This window comes from Mirounga leonina, unplaced genomic scaffold (assembly GCF_011800145.1).
Source record: "Mirounga leonina isolate KUSES-001 unplaced genomic scaffold, KU_Mleo_1.0 Mir_101595, whole genome shotgun sequence".
Taxonomy (NCBI): Eukaryota; Metazoa; Chordata; class Mammalia; order Carnivora; family Phocidae; genus Mirounga; species Mirounga leonina.
Window position 1 is genome coordinate 11,534,300 of NW_023270158.1, and position 16,296 is coordinate 11,550,595.

The 16,296-nt window shown below is 39.7% G+C and overlaps 1 protein-coding gene across 1 annotated transcript; it reads left to right on the plus strand.

Annotated features, from left to right (window-relative positions):
- The first annotated feature begins 1,828 nt into the window (after positions 1-1,828).
- Positions 1,829-2,939, plus strand: LOC118003864 (melanoma-associated antigen B5-like). The gene has a single exon (XM_034994968.1). It carries the CDS (start codon positions 1,857-1,859, stop codon positions 2,937-2,939), a length of 1,083 nt encoding a protein of 360 aa, XP_034850859.1. The 5' UTR covers positions 1,829-1,856.
- Positions 2,940-16,296: the final 13,357 nt, after the last annotated feature.

Genomic DNA, 16,296 nt, shown 5'->3' on the forward strand with positions numbered 1-16,296 from the left:
AGGTGCGAGACTTTGCAATCGGCGCCCGCCTCAGGGCAGGTGAGGGAGAAATCTTCCAGACCCAAGCACAAGGTGAGAAACCTGATTGAGTAATGAGAGAACACCCTTGTCCCCCCAAAGTGCTTCCCTTGTTCCTTCCGAGGCCCCGCTCCTACTCTCGGTTCTAGGCTCCTCCCTTCCCCCTCTCCTCCCCCTTCCTCCCCTTCCTCCCCATCCCCCCACGCACGCGTGAGTGCACGCACCTGGCAGAGCCGTCACTCAGGGGTAGATTTCTGCCTGGAGGGTTGCAAGAAGGTGCAGGCTTTGGTGGGAGGCGCCAGTTCAGCGGAGAGGAGGGGAAGACCCTAACGAGAATCAAGGTGAGGAAACTTAAATAAAAATTCTGACCAGAGCCATGCTAGTGGCTCCCGAGGAAAAGAAACATGGCGGTCAGGTGGGCGTGAGATTTCCCTCAATGTTTGAAGGATCAGGAAGCTGAAGGTCTTGATCTCAGGGGAAGGGTACCATTCCCTGAAGGAAATCAAGGATGTGGAAATCCGAGTTAGGTCTGAAGGGGCCAATAATCCTAGAACAGTGAGGTGGTATAGAATTCGCCGTGGCCATCAATCCGGGGGAGCTCTGGGGTAGGGCCGTCGGGCTTACCTCAGCAAGGAAGGACTCGGGGATGAGAGAGCCTTGATCTGAGGGCAAGGGCCTTAAGTTAGCAAATGCAAGCATTCAGCTGGGAATCAGGGTAAGGACTCTGTGAGGACTGAAGGAATCTCTGTCCTGGTGATATATTGACTGACACTCATTTTTTCCCTCTGTGTCATGTGAGAGTTGTGGGGGAGGAGAGTGTGTGTTGTGAGGGGGAGGCGGGTGAGAGATTTTGTTTAAAAGGGACTGTTTGCCCTCTGCAGTAGGAGGATTTCTAGATCTTTCCAAGAGTTAATGTGAGGACCATGACGTCTGAATGGAACAACCACAATGAGAGTACAAGAGAAACCATCCCCAAGTCTTAGCCTTGGAGAACAATGGGCAGGGGGGACAACTTCCATATTCTCCCAGGTGGTATAAGGAGATGTTGGCAGGGAGAGAAGAGTCCCAGGCTGCGAGGGGCCAAAGAAAAGATGGAAGGGACCACTGAACATGGAAAGATAACAAAAAATCAAATTCCTATCTTTGCATTCAGAACTCGAGTTCTGAGCCTCACCCTCACTTATTTTTATCAAATCTGAGAGAGGAGAGATCTTTAGTGTGAGGGTACAATCACCAATGAGCAGAAGGGAGGTGTGACAGGCACTATCTGGAGGCCAAGTGAGTACCCTGAATGAGAAATAAGGACCAAAACAACCCATGAAGGAGAGGGCCCCACCTAGCTCTCAGTTGGGTGCCCCTGACAGGGATAGGGAGTAAGGAACTATTACTTTACTTCTTCCTCTGGGGTCTCTGGCTTTGGTTTGAGGTATTGACTTCACAGCAATAGAATAGAGGCAGCCCAGGACCTGCGGAGAGTTGACAAGATGATCTTGAAGTTGAACTGAGAAGACCCCTGCAGCCCAGAACAGAGGTTCGCCACTGGCAGCCTCTGATGTCACCCCAATACACCCCAGACAGGGCTGGCAGACAGCTGTCTTAAGGTTCTCTTTAACTTCCTCTATAGGGTTCTCAGGTGACAGGCTGATTGGAACAGGAACCTTGTGGGTTCTTGGAGCAGTGACCTCAAGCAAACCTGCAGAGGCAGGCTTGGTTTAAAGCCAAGGTGGAATCTTCCTACTGAAGGTGCTCACATCATCTCATTCTTTTTCCTCCAGGTGTCCACATCTCCTGATCTCCTGTTCATACTCCTGCCTGCTGTCTGTGACCATAGTGCCATCATGCCTCGGAGCCAGAAGAGTAAGCTCCAGGCTGCCGAGAAACGCCGCCAGGCTCAAGGTGAGGCTCAGGGTAAGGGTGCTCAGGCCACAGCAGCAGTGAAAGAGGAGTCCACTTCCTCCTCTTCTCCTCAGAGTGAAGATACTACCCAGAGTCTGCCTCAGGCTGGGTCAAGTAGCACTTCCCAGTGGTGTCGAAGAGCACAAGCCACCACCATTACTTCTACAGCCGTTTCTTGCACTAGATCTGATGAAGATTCCAAAAGCCAAGATGAGAATAAGGCAAGCCCCTGTGAGGCCCCATACTACACTGAGAGCACAGGTGAAGATTCTTTGACCAGGAACCCTGGCTTGTTGGAGCAGTTCCTTCTGTACAAGTATAAAATGAAACAACCCATTTTGAAGGAAGACATGCTGAAGATTATTGGCAAAAATTACGAAGACCAATTTCCTGAGATCCTCAAGAAAGCCTCTGAGCGCATTGAGATTGTCTTTGCAGTTGAGCTGAAGGAAATCGATTCAACCAGACAATCCTACAACCTCATCAGCAAGCTCAAACTCCCCAACAATGGGAGGGTACGACCTGGCCGGGGGTTACCCAAGACCGGTCTCCTGATGAATATCCTGGGAATGATCTTCATGAAGGGCAACTGTGCTGCTGAGGAAGACATCTGGAAATTCCTGGGAATGATGCGAGTATATGCCGGGAGGAAGCATTTCATCTACGGAGAGCCCAGGAAGCTCATCACCAAAGATTTGGTGAGGCTACAGTATCTAGAATACCGCCAGGTGGCCAACAGTGATCCTCCACGCTATGAGTTCCTGTGGGGTCCGAAAGCCCTAGCTGAAACCAGCAAGATGAAAGTCCTGGAATTTCTGGCAAAAGTCAACGATACCATCCCCAGTGCTTTCCAGTCCTATTACGAAGAAGCTCTGCAAGATGAGGAAGAGAAAATCCAAGCCAGAGTCATGGTCAGGGCTGGCGCTCTTGCCAAAGTCATTGTACCTTCTAGGGCCATGCCCCAGAATATCTTCCCACCCCTAGTAAAGCCTGAGCTCCGTCATCCTGCAGATAAGAAAATATAACATCACAGTAAGGATTATAGTATTAGCAACGTGAAAGAATCCCACAGTAAAGTAGTAAGGATAATGGAATAGAAAAAAAGATGAAACATGGTTAATCCAGTTTTTACTTGTTTCCTTTAGTCTTTCGTTTTACAAAATTAAAGGATTTATACTTCAGTTTTGTTAGTTTGTTCAAGAAAGAAATTAAATCTTAAGAGATTATACTTTGTGTCTCTTGGCTCTTTTGTTCGTCACACAGTGAGTATCTGCTCATGGGAAGGCTCAGTGTTAGTAGTGCAGACACAAATAGGAAGGAAATCCAGGCTCTCTTCTCAGAATTTTAGAGCCTCTGAGCCTCACTCATACAAGTTAGCTGCTGAAATATCCTCCATGGCCCACAGATGGAGTCAAAGGAATGAGTGAGCAGGAGGGTAATCCTTGTGAGAATGATTAAGTGGAAATCTCCTGAGCAATGCTGTTTGGGACTTTAGGAACCTGCCAGCCCTCAGCGGGAACTGTGAGACACCACCTTGTGTTAGTCTGCTCTGGCTGCTGTAACAACATACCAAGGACTGGGCGACTTAAACAACAGATAATTTCACAGTTATGGAGGCTGGGAAGTTCACAATCAAGGTGCCAGCAGATTCAGTTTCTGGTGAGAGCCCTCTTCCTACCTTACAGATGGCCACATTGTCCATGTGTCCTCACATGGCAGAGAGAGAAACTTCTGGTTTCTCTTGCTCTTAGGAGAACACTAATCACATCATGGGTGTGCTATCCTCATGACCTCATCTAAACCAAATTATCTCCCAAAGAGTCCACCTCCAGTTACCTTCACATTAGGTGTTAGGGCTTCAACATGTGAATTTTGTTGAGTGGGGACACAAACATTCAGTCTATAACAGAAAACTGGTGCTATGAGTTACTTTGGGATTGTGGGTAAACCAGAGAGAAGTCACCACCTGGGCCCGGAAAGGAAAGTGTCCTTTGTTCTTATTTCAGTGCAGATGAATACAGCAGGCAAAGTATCTTTGTGCAACATCCTCATGGAGTTTCTCAGAAATAAGGGTGAGACCCCCTTCAGGTGAGTTGCCACTGTGCTGGCACTGCTTGCCCTGAGCTGGGAGAGCCAGAGCCTGCCCCATTAAAAGGGCATTTTAATTATATTATCTTGAATGTAATTTGGCAAACTCTGAGCAAGGGCTAGCTTTTGTTGAGGGTGTAATGAACGTTAACAGAGGTCATTTGATTGGAAGGGCACTTGGAAGGGATGGGAGGGCCTGTACCTTGACACCAATTGTAGGAACTTGAGTTGCATTCAACTGAGAAAGACAACTCCATGCCTGAATTAAATGAAAGGTGCTCTAATGGGGGAAATTTAGTTACTTTTATTAGCTAGGGCAAATTTTTGGCTGATTCCATATTCTTTGTCCAAGAATACTGCATATTCTCTGACACTTCCTGGATTAAAAAAAAAAAAAAATAAGAGAGGTGGATGGATGGTATCATTTGGGATCAAAATAATATTTTTAAATATTTAAATATTTTAAAAATGTTGGGTAATATTTGCTAGTCATCTTGTCATGTGGTTACACGTATACATTCCAAATGACAGAGCTTATCAAACTCACCTGGATGATGAAGAACTTGCAGTTTTCTCAAGTTCACAAGAATGGTCACTACCAGAGCTGGGACTAGACCCTGGCTTGAATTTGCCAAAAGGCCACATGGTTCCACTTCTCCCAACCCAAGGCAGACCTTATACACTGACTATTCCAAAATTTTTCTCAGGCAGTGCAAACCAAAGTACTAAAAACAGGCCTAGGGCGCCTGGGTGGCTCAGTTGTTAAGCGTCTGCCTTCAGCTCAGGTCGTGATCCCAGGGTCCTGGGATCGAGCCCCGCATCGGGCTCCCTGCTCTGCAGGGAGCCTGCTTCTCCCTCTCCCACTCCTTCTGCTTGTGTTCCCTCTCTAGCTGTGTCTCTGTCAAGTAAATAAAAAATAAAAAGTCTTTAAAAAAAATTAAAAAGTAGGCCTATTGAAGGGAAAGTAAACATGAAAATAAATCATAATTTGGAGATTGTCCTTGGTTTCCTTTTCCTAGCATCCTACTGAGAGCTAACTCTGCCCGGGACCTGGTATTTTGTCCAGTTCTAGCACCTTCCATCATTACAGAACGCTTCACCTGGGACTTCCCCCGTGTGCCCTCCTTCCAACTCCTGAACCTGACCTTCTGACCAGTTCTTCACTGTGGCCTCCTCTGATGGCTGCGCTCTATTCTTAGTGGAGCAGAAAACCTGTATCACCACCTTTTGCCTTAACGTAGAGCATTCCAAACCCCTGGTAGTCACTTGCTTCACCATATCATCTTTATATACCTGTTTATGTGGTAATACGGAGATCTTCATTTCTTTCTCTCTCTCAACACACCTGAGATTGCCTTCTCCAAATGTTAAACCTTTTAATAGATGGTTTAAATAGCTTCTGAGTATAAATTTATGAATCATTTTCTTCACACACTTAATAACATGTATCAAGTTTACAAGTAAGAGTTTTTATATTATGTAAATCAAATCGGAAAACCTTCCCAATTATTTTGAATCCAGAACAGGACAGCAAGGCATCAAAATAGGTGTTACTGTGGAAATATAACTCAGTAGCAAAATTATCTGGATCAATAAAAAGAGCAAAATAAAGTAAAAGATTAGCAATTTCTATCTTCCTTATCTCGTCTAGCCTGTTGTTCAGTAAAATTTAATGACACATACCTGGATTTGTTTAGTTTACTTAAGAAGTTACAAGAAATTGGGGCGCCTGGGTGGCTCAGTTGGTTAAGCAACTGCCTTCGGCTCAGGTCTTGATCCTGGAGTCCCGGGATCGAGTCCCGCATCGGACTCCCTGCTCAGCGGGGAGTCTGCTTCTCCTTCTGATCCTCCCCCTCTCATGCTCTCTGTCTCCCATTCTCCCTCTCAGATAAATAAATAAAAAATCTTAAAAAAAAAAAGTTACAAGAAATTAAATCCTAATAAATTAGAAAATATGCCCATTCATCCCCTTAATATTAATCAGGCATCTGCTCTCGGAAATACACTGTGCTATTGCTGGAGATGCTAGGATTTTTGGGGGGTGGGGGAGGTTGTCTAGGAGCAGTAATCTTAAAAGGATGATAGCAAGATATTATAGTAAACTAGAGGGACAATAAAAGAGTGAAAAGGGGCACCTGGGTGGCTCAGTTGGTTAAGCCACCGACTCTTGATTTCAGCTGTGGTCATGATCTCAGGGTTGTGGGATTAAGCCCTGCATTGGGCTCCTCGCTCAGCAGGGAGTCCACTTCTCTCCCTCTCCCTCTTCCTTTGCTCCTCCCCACACTCAAACATTCTCTCTCTCTCTCTCTCAAATAAATATTTTTTAAAAAAAGAGAGAGAGTGAGGGTGTTGGGAGTCCAGATGAGCCCAGGTAGGAGGAAATGTTACAAGTATGTTTGGAAAACTGCGTATTTTTCAGTGAGACTGAAGTTTAGGTTTAGCAATGTGGGTAGTAAGACTGTGGGAGTGGGCCAGTTCTTCACATGATGTGATGAAGGATTGAGAGACTTACTCTTGCAGTGAAAATGGCTTTTGAATCCTGGATAAACTATGAAGAAACTTTCCATTGGCAGAGGTAAGGTAGGTGTCCTGGACCCCTTTTCACTGCATTTGAATACAATGTGTGAAGTCCTATGTCGCACGCTCATACAAAAACCTGCACAATTTTTGATAAGTTGTCTTATCATTTTACTTCATTCAAGATACATTTTTAAAATTTCTCTTGAGTTTTCTTTTTATACTCCTGTAATTTATTAGTGTTTTATTTAATCTTCATGCTTTGGGGATTTTCCAGTCATTTTGTTAGTGATTTCAAGTTTAATTCCATTATTGTCTGAGAAACTACATGATTTCCATTTTTTAAATATTTGTTAGATGTGCTTTATGGCCCAGAATGTGGTTTATCTTGGTGAATGCCCCATGTGAGCTTGACAAGAATGTGTATTCTGCAGTTGGATGAAATAGTCTATCGATGTTAATCATATCCATTGACTGATGATGTTAATGAGTTCAACTATGTCCTTACTGATTTTCTGCCTGCTGGATTTTTTCATTTCTGATACATCAAGTTGCAAAAGTCTCCAACTATTATAATGGATTCATCTACTTTTTCTTGCAAGTTTTGCTTCAGACATTTTGAAATTCTGTTCTTAGGCACATACCCATTAAGGTACTGCTATGTAATCTTGGAGAATTAACACTTGGATTACTATGTAATGCCCTTCTCTATCCCTGATAACTTTCCTTGATCTGAGCTTTGCTCTGTGTGAAATTAATACACCTACTCCCATTTTCCTTTGGTTAATAATACCAGAGTATATCTTTCTTTATCCCTTAACTTATAATCCATGTGTCTTTATATTTAAGGTGGGTTTGTTGTAAACAACATGTAGTTGCGATTTGTTTTTGTTTTTTTTTTTAAAGATTTTATTTATTTATTTGAGAGACAGAACGAGATAGAGAGCATGAGAGGGGGGAGGGTCAGAGAGAGAGGCAGACTCCCTGCTGAGCAGGGAGCCCGACGTGGGACTCGATCCCAGGACTCCAGGATCATGACCTGAGCCGAAGGCAGTTGCTTAACCAACTGAGCCACCCAGGCACCCTGCGATTTGTTTCTTGATTCATACAGATATTCTGTCTTTTAATTGGTGTTTTCAGATTGCTGATATTCAATTCAAAATTATTATTGATATGACCAGATTAATATCTACCATATTTGTTACTGTTTTCTATTTGTTGACCCTTTTCTATTTTCTTATTTTTGACTTACGCTCTTTTTCTGCCTTTTGTGATTTTTAAAGTTAATGAACTTAATTGGGGGAATCATTATACAAGGTAGATGTACACCAAGACATCACGTTGCACACATTAAATAAACACAATGTGTATTTGTCATTCATGCCTCAGTAAAACTGGAAAAATTTAGACATTTTATATGATCCCATTTTCTCTTCTTTCTTAGCATATCAATTCTTCTCAATTTTTTTAACATCTTTTCAGGGGTCACCCTAGTGTTGACAATATATATTTACAATGAATCCAAGCTCACTTTGAAATAACACTGTATGACTTTATTTTTTTATTACTATGTTCAGTTAGCCAACATCATTAGTTTTTGATGCACTGTATGACTTTATAGATAGTGCAAATAGCTTATGTAATCATAAAACTATTCCTAATTCCTTCCTCCTATCCCTTATTTCATTTCTGTCATTCATTTCACTTGTGTGTAAGCTATAATCATCAAATAAGTTAAAATCATCAAATAATGTTTACAACACATAGCATTTCTAAGTATTTTTAATAAGATCACAAATTCTATACTGTGACTTATTTTTGTCATCGTTAACATTCCTGAGTTAGTGAAGCAAATTTTTCCCTATAGAGACACAATAAATGCACAGCTAAGTGGTTTGCAAAATGTCACATAGAAGTAGTAATGACATTAATATTATAAATTTTCTCCATAATTACATAGCCTAAAAAATCATGACCACATTCATTTTCCTTGGAAATCTATGGATAGAGCTACAGTGTGACCACAGACAGGTTATGCAACAAAAGTAACCTCTGCACAATGTAACTTATATATAATTATTAGAAAATACAACTTTTTAAAATATTGATTTCAAAAAAAACCTACTTTGGTACGTTAAGGTTTATGCATGCATACCAGATAATAAAATAGTAATACCCCCATTCTTACAAAGAATTCAGATAATGAATACTGATGGGAATTCCATGAGAATTAATATGTACAACTGTTTTCACTTCATGAAAAGCAGTTTGTGAAAATTGAAATTTAAAGCACAATGCTAAAACACTGCATGGGTCCAAGCCACCTGCTATCCATGAAGACAATACTGCTCTTAAAACAGTATTTGGAAATTTAAAAGTTTGGCATATAAGTATTATTGGAATAGTTCACATTATACTAAGATTATTTTTTTTAAATTAAATGTGACTAGTTCATGATATGGTCCAGTGGTGTATAAAATTTCTTCAAGAGAAACAATGTTTTTGGACTAGTGTATGATACAGAAACTGAAATTTCCTCCTTTGCCTGTCACTCATGTGATCATACTTATTAAATAGGCTTTCAGACCCTCAAAATACTCCTTTTTTAGCTTTTGCAAAGGAGGTATTATGTGTTTGGTAAATAGGAGTGAATCACTTTTTGATTTGCAGTTTGTCTAGCATAAATTCTTATATGTAGTGAGGTGGTAATTTTTTAAATGATTACAGCAAGCTAAGAATAAGTGAATTCCTTAATTCAATAAAATCTTCAAAATAATATGCCACATTATTCCTTACAAAGTAAAAGTACTGCATTACATAGGCCATGCATTACACAAGATATTTTTATCAGACCATACGAAACATAGAGTACAAATATTTACAAAGATTGATTATATTTAATTGTAATTCAGCTAAAATTTTATCTGATTATTCAGCCTAAAAATAAAAAAGCATTAAATGACTAAAATAATAAAGGAAAGGATGATTTATGATCTTTCATTTTGTATTGACTTTGCTGTGATATTTTGAAAAATAACAGAAATACCACAAATTACTTAAAATAATTTAATGAAATTCTCATTAACTGTGGTCCTAATAGACCTCAAAGTGCTGATACTTAAGGTGAACAACCAAAGGTTATGAAATGATATAAATTCCCCTTGGAAGGATACCTCTGAGTATTCAGTACAGTATCAAGCATACTATCGATAGTCAGTAAATGTTTGAAAATAGGCATATCAATTGATTAAATGCATTACGCATTCAACTATAGTTGGTATTACTGTACTGAATCACATTCTATTGGAAATAAGTTACTCCTGTATGGGATTTGTGTTAATTCTTTTAACCAGAATATCAACTTAATCATCACATCCCATTATCCTTCCAAGCCAGGTAATAGAAAAAATACTATGCAGAGCAAATGACTAAAATACCTTTGAACTTTCACAACAGATATCCACAGAATGTGAGAAGTGAAAGGGACCATAAAGGTACTAGAAGGGGTTTACATTTAAAATAGCCTCTTTGACTTGATGTATTCTATAAAATAAAGCTGTATGGGTAATGACAAAAGCCCATTCAACAAGCTAAGGAAACAAATCATTTAGAAATTATAGCTCTGGACTGTGAAGTCAGTGTTCAGGTAACAAAACTGATGTTAAGAAAGCTTTCAACATGGGGCGCCTGGGTGGCTCAGTTGGTTAAGCGACTGCTTTCGGCTCAGGTCATGATCCTGGAGTCCCTGGATCGAGTCCCGCGTCGGGCTCCCTGCTCGGCGGGGAGCCTGCTTCTCCCTCTGACCCTCCCCCCTCTCATGTGCTCTCTCTCATTCTCTCTGTCTCAAATAAATAAATAAAATCTTAAAAAAAAAAAAAAAGAAAGCTTTCAACATGAGACAAAAGTAATGACTATTTATATCAATTCCACTTACTGCTTTAGAGTATCTAGTTCTAAAATGCCAAAGAGGTTTCTGCTGATGGACGTTACTCTCTTCTCCTCTTTTAAAGTGAAGGGGAGCAGAATTTGCCATACTAAAACTTGTCTCTTTGTCAAGAAGATTATTTTGAGATTACTTTTTATGAAATTCAGAAAAAGAAGAGGCTGTGAAAACCGATCTAAAGCTACTCTTTTTTGTAATAGACATTTACAAGGGAAATCTCCATTTGTAAGGATGTCTCCCTTTCTGTACTTGGAAGAGACAGATGACATGATTATCTCTAGAAACTCTTTTTCATTGGAGAAAGTGAGGATGCAAACTGACCCAACAACCATAACCTTTATTACTGTTCTTTTCTTTGTAACCTCCCATTACAGGCTTCCCCTCTCCTCCACCCTTCACAACATGTTCTTTTGTCTTTAGCTGGACATGTTATTTAAGGTGGTGATTTGAGAGCCATTTTCAAAAGTTAAGTCAGTTTTCCTGGGTGTCTCCCATGTGTACATGAGGTACACGTTATTAAACTTATTAAAATATTTAATTATTAAGCTTAATTTTTCTCCTGTTAACCTGCTTTTTCTCCTGTTAATATTTTACTTGGTTTCTCAGCTAAGAACATAGAAGGACAGAGGGAAAGTCACTTTTCCTCTCCTGAAAAAGTGTATTTATTAAAACACTCATTTCATCACATACCTCATTTTGTTTTACTGTTTTGCAAACATTATTACTGTTTTGGAAATAGTACTTAATTCTTAATTATTCTATAAATTGCCAAGCAGTTCAACAGACATCAGTGAAATCTAAAATACTAAATACAATTAAAATCCAAAAAAAGTGCAAAAACCAGGCATACAAACTGCTTTGTCCAATCTGGCAATTGAAAGACAGTAACTAAGATGAATGCTGTCAAAATTCCAAGATACTTTTTTTAATCACCAAAATGAAGAGAACAAGAGGAAAGTATGAATCCTCATATTTTTGCTGATTTCTGGGATAACAATGCTAATAGATTATTTAAAAAGGGAACTAACACAGCAGCTATATGAAGACACTGTTGAAATGTGAAATCAAGAGAATCACCATTAGTCACCATATGAAGAAGACCCATTACAAACACATTGCCACAGAGCAGACACAAGGAGTGACCAAATATTTTATAATTAATGTTTAAGAAAATATAACCAAACATTCAAATATCTGACTGCTGACCCAGGACAGAAATACAATAAAGTAGGGAAGAAGAGACAAGAAAATGATAAGATGAAAATTAAGATGGCAAACCTGAGGAACATCATTAAGATGAAACAAACCATCATAGAAAGGAAGATGTACTTTGGAATGAACCTGAAGGGGTGCAGAACAAGTTTCCCCAAAATGTGCCCCTTTGGCATGTGGACCATTTTGAGCTGAAGGCAATCAAGCCCCAGCTGACTCAAAAAAAACTTTTACCTCTTCCTTAAACTACCTAAACTAATTTATTTTTTAATTTTTTTTTTTTCAAGTAGGCTCTATGCCCACTGTGGAGCTTGAACTCATGGCCCTAAAATTAAGAGTTGCATGCTCTACTGACTGAGCCAACAAGGTGCCCCATACCTAAAAGAATTTAGATAGCAATCCTGGCCCAGAAAGAGCTATTACCAAGAGAGAACTTTTTTTTATCTGAATGACCTATCTAGAGGGTAGGACAACCTTCTCATTACCAAACCTCTGCTTTTTTTTTTTTTTTTCTTTTACTAATCATCCTATGAATGATCTTACTCCCCCTTGAAGCCCCAGACCTCAATTGCCTGACTAGTCCTTAAGTCTATATACTTATGTGGCCCCCGTAGGTATGTAATTATATTCATTTTTCTACTGCTTATCTTATGTTATTTGATTATTAGGCCAGCCAAAGAACCTAGAAGGATAGAATAAAAAATTTCTTCCTCCCCAACAAGTCCAATAGATAGTTTAGGAAGCACAATAAGGAATACTAAGGATATTAATGATAAGAGAGAACATTATAAAACTGAAACCTATGCCAACCTAAACCATGTCCAAAAGGGACAGTGACAAGTCCATTTCTGGCAGTGCATGGTTTCAAATAACCAAAGATGCTGTAAAGGCCCCTTTTAGGTAGCAGGTCTGAGCAATGGAGACCTGAGTCAGCTGAAAGGGTCCAGAGCCACCACCAAGATGAATGCAAACAGGCTCATTAGGTGACCCACCTCAAATATCCTTAGGCCCTAGCCGACCAATTGGCTGCTTACACCCCAGCTCAGGTACCAAAAAGGAAGATCCCATATGTTCCCATACCTCCTCACTCTTCCCTTAACTAGAGTCTCCCGTCACCGCTGCCCCCTGGCAAAAAGTCTCTCCTTTGCTGTCCTGTCCACTGCTTCCTTGCAGTGTATTCAATAAACTTCTATCTCCTTTGTTTTGCCTTGGGTCAATTTTTTCACCGCCTGCGCCACCAGCCTCCACCAGATCCAGTTGCCTCCCAGATGCAATAGAGTATTGAAATATAAAAATGGGTATTTTGAAGGTTATTATATACCTAAGAACCAACTAGAATGGGCTTATAAGAATTGGTTAAAAAAAAGAATTGGCTTACTTGTGTTATTGATATTCAAGTATCTTTGTACTTTTGTATTTTTAATTTTATTAAATATATGGAAAAAAGTGATTTTAAATATGTGATTAAAATGGATATAGATATCTTATTTCTGGTGTAGGCTTTTTTTTTTTTACATTTTAATTGTTGCTTGGCCCTCCTCTTCTCCCTCCCCTCAAATCAGTAAATGCCCCCTTTTCTGTCTTCAAGATGACCAATAAACCATAGTCTGCATCCTCACATATACTGTATAAATAGGTGTACATATCTATGTATATAAGGATAATATTTATTTTTGTTACTCCTGATTTTATAAGTGTCATTAAACTGTATACATATGTCTGCATTGTGGTATCTCAATACCTCATGAAAAACATCCAATTCAACAGGTAAAGTTCTAATTCAGTATTTCAGATAACAGTATAGTAACTGAGAGTCTGGATACACTGCGATATAGCCTGACATTTCATGACAGAGATGCACATTGTTTTCAAGTTTGTGTTTTTTTTTTTTTTTTTTTTTTTAACGAATACTGCAACAATAAACTTTCACATGCATGTATCCTCATGCACTTTTATTTCTATAGGATGGGATCCCACGAGTGGCTATACGTATTTTTAATTTTAATGTATGTTGCCAAGTTACTTTTGGAAAGCTTTCAATGCATCAGAATTTCACTAGCAATTATGACAGTATCTGTTTCCTCATTCACCATCAACAACAGAGGTTGTAGCTCTTTTTAGTTTTAGCCATTTTAAGAGGCAGAATGGTATTTCATTGTTACTCTGACTGGCATTTCCCTCATTGCTGGTGAATTTGAGCCTCTTTGCATATGTCTGTTGTCTCTTTGGATTTGCAACTCTGTGAACTATTTACATTTTTTTCTACTGGATTGCATGTAACATTTTTACATTTGTCATATCTATATACCATCTGTCCCATATTTTGTTGATTTTTAAAATTCCCTTTTGTATTTTTATAAGTACTCTAAATGGAAAGTTGGTATCATTACTATCAATTAAAATAGTTATGTTCAGGGGCACCTGGGTGGCTCAGATCGTTAAGGTCTGCCTTTGGCTCAGGTCATGATCTCCAGGTCCTGGGATCCAGCCCCACGTCGGGCTCCCAACTCAGCGGGGAGTCTGCTTCTCCCTCTCCCTCTGCCTCTCTCTCTCAAATGAATAAATAAAATCTTAAAAAAAAAGTTATGTTCAACGTGTGCTAAATCCACATAAATGAATGAATGAATGAAAAATTAATTAATTTCGTGGGGGAGGGGCGGGGGAAAACCCAGCGGCTTTTCTCTTAAAATTCCAGCTTCTACCATTGGTATAGTTTTGAATATACCACTCCATATGAATCCAAAAAGTTGATTTAACTTCATAAAGTAATAACAGGCAGATTTTGTTACAAATTAATCTACTGTTGAATGACTTTTAAAAATATAGATTAAAAAAATAAAAAATATCTATTCCATAAGCAAACATATGCAATACTACGTTAGCTAGGATGCAATGGGAAATTACTCAAGAGGACTGATAGCTCAGAAAAAAGGAGGAGAAGGGAGAAAAGCAGGGAAGGGTTATATTTTGTTTTATAGAACCAACAGTTCCAACCAAGGAGACACCCAACTAGGTCTTTCACCTAATAGCCCCTTGCTAGGTGTGTCTGACCTGACAACTTATGTGTGCCAGTTTGAGCTGGGTTGGAGCTGAAGACAGGTGCAGAAGACCCCTCAGGTGACCTGAAGGTACCTTTAACTCATTCTAATCCTAAGATTTTCTCTCATGAGTGGGTTTTCTGCCATCTTCTGAACACAGGATGTATGCACTAGTGTGTTGACACGCTAGGCATGCGCAACTGAACCAAAAGTGCAATTGCAAGCTCCCTGCCCCTACCCTGTAATACACTGAATAAACACTTCCTGCACTAACTCCATGTGGAGATAATGCTTTCAGGGCTATCTCCTTGTCTCCTTATTGTAATAAGTAATAAAAAATTCTTTGCTTTCAACACTTCCTTGGGATGTGTTCAATTTGATGCACCCCAAGCAGCGAACCCCTTGAGTTTGGTTACACTTAGTCTTTGCTACTCATTGTTCTAGGCATTCTGCTAATTTACTCGTCATACCAACTCTACGAGGCCAGATATTTTGTATTGTATAAGATACAAAAAATGTCACAGACTTTTAGGAGATCACTCTACTCACCATATATCTTTGAGCTGATTGTATTAAGAAAAAAAAATATAGAAAAAAAATACTTCCTAGGGATAGTTTTCTTTTTCTGTCCTGATTATGTGGAATGATTGGGAGTGATAGGTATTTATTTGCTACAAAGCATCGTTACTACATGCTGTCGTTTTCTTTTTAGTCCCTTATGTCAAGGGAATGTACAATAGCTTTTCCACATCTCTAGTGGGAATGCTAGAGCCTCTACTCTGATGAATGGATATTTCTTTAGTGTCTTTTATACCCTTCTCTCTGGTACTATAGAACTCAGGATGGCACCTGTAAACACTGCCAGGAAACTTTCTTCTTTGGACTAGATTTCTAAGTCAATAACAACATAATTAAAGGTCAAATAAAATGTGATTCCACCCTTTATTTTTTTTTAACTTTTCTTTTTCCTTTGCCTAAAGCCTTCCAAAAAGACCAATAATTTTTTTTATTTCTTTGTTTATATTTAGCCTGTAGGCAAACTATTTGAACTTCTGTATGATTTTTATATAAGTATAAATTTAGATATATAAATTCCATAATTATAAATCTTGAAGGAGGGGCACCTGGGTGGCTCAGCTGGTTCCATGTCCAACTCTTGGTGTTGGCTCAGGTCATGATCTCATGGGTGGTGAGATGGAGCCCCACATCTTGCATCAAGATCAGCAGGGAGTCTGCTTGAGGATTCTCTCCCTCTGCCCTCCCCCTCCCCCCACATGCACTCTCTCTCTCTCTCTCAGATAAACAAATAAATCTTAAAAAGAAATCTGGAAGGGAATTATCAAGATCTTCTCACCTCCAGATAGGGAAATTGACTGTTCATATCAAGAAAAATATTTATCTGTCCCTCTCTTTCTGCTATTTTCTTTAGCATCTTCAAAGATAATATCAATTAGGGCTCCTGGGCGGCTCAGTTGGTTAAGCGACTGCCTTCGGCTCAGGTCATGATCCTGGAGTCCCTGGATCGAGTCCCGCATCGGGCTCCCTGCTCGGCAGGGAGTCTGCTTCTCCCTCTGACCCTCCCCC

What these genes read in the sequence shown, in the direction of transcription:
- LOC118003864 (XM_034994968.1), top strand. Translation starts at nt 1,857, where the DNA reads ATGCCTCGGAGCCAGAAGAGTAAGCTCCAGGCTGCCGAGAAACGCCGC.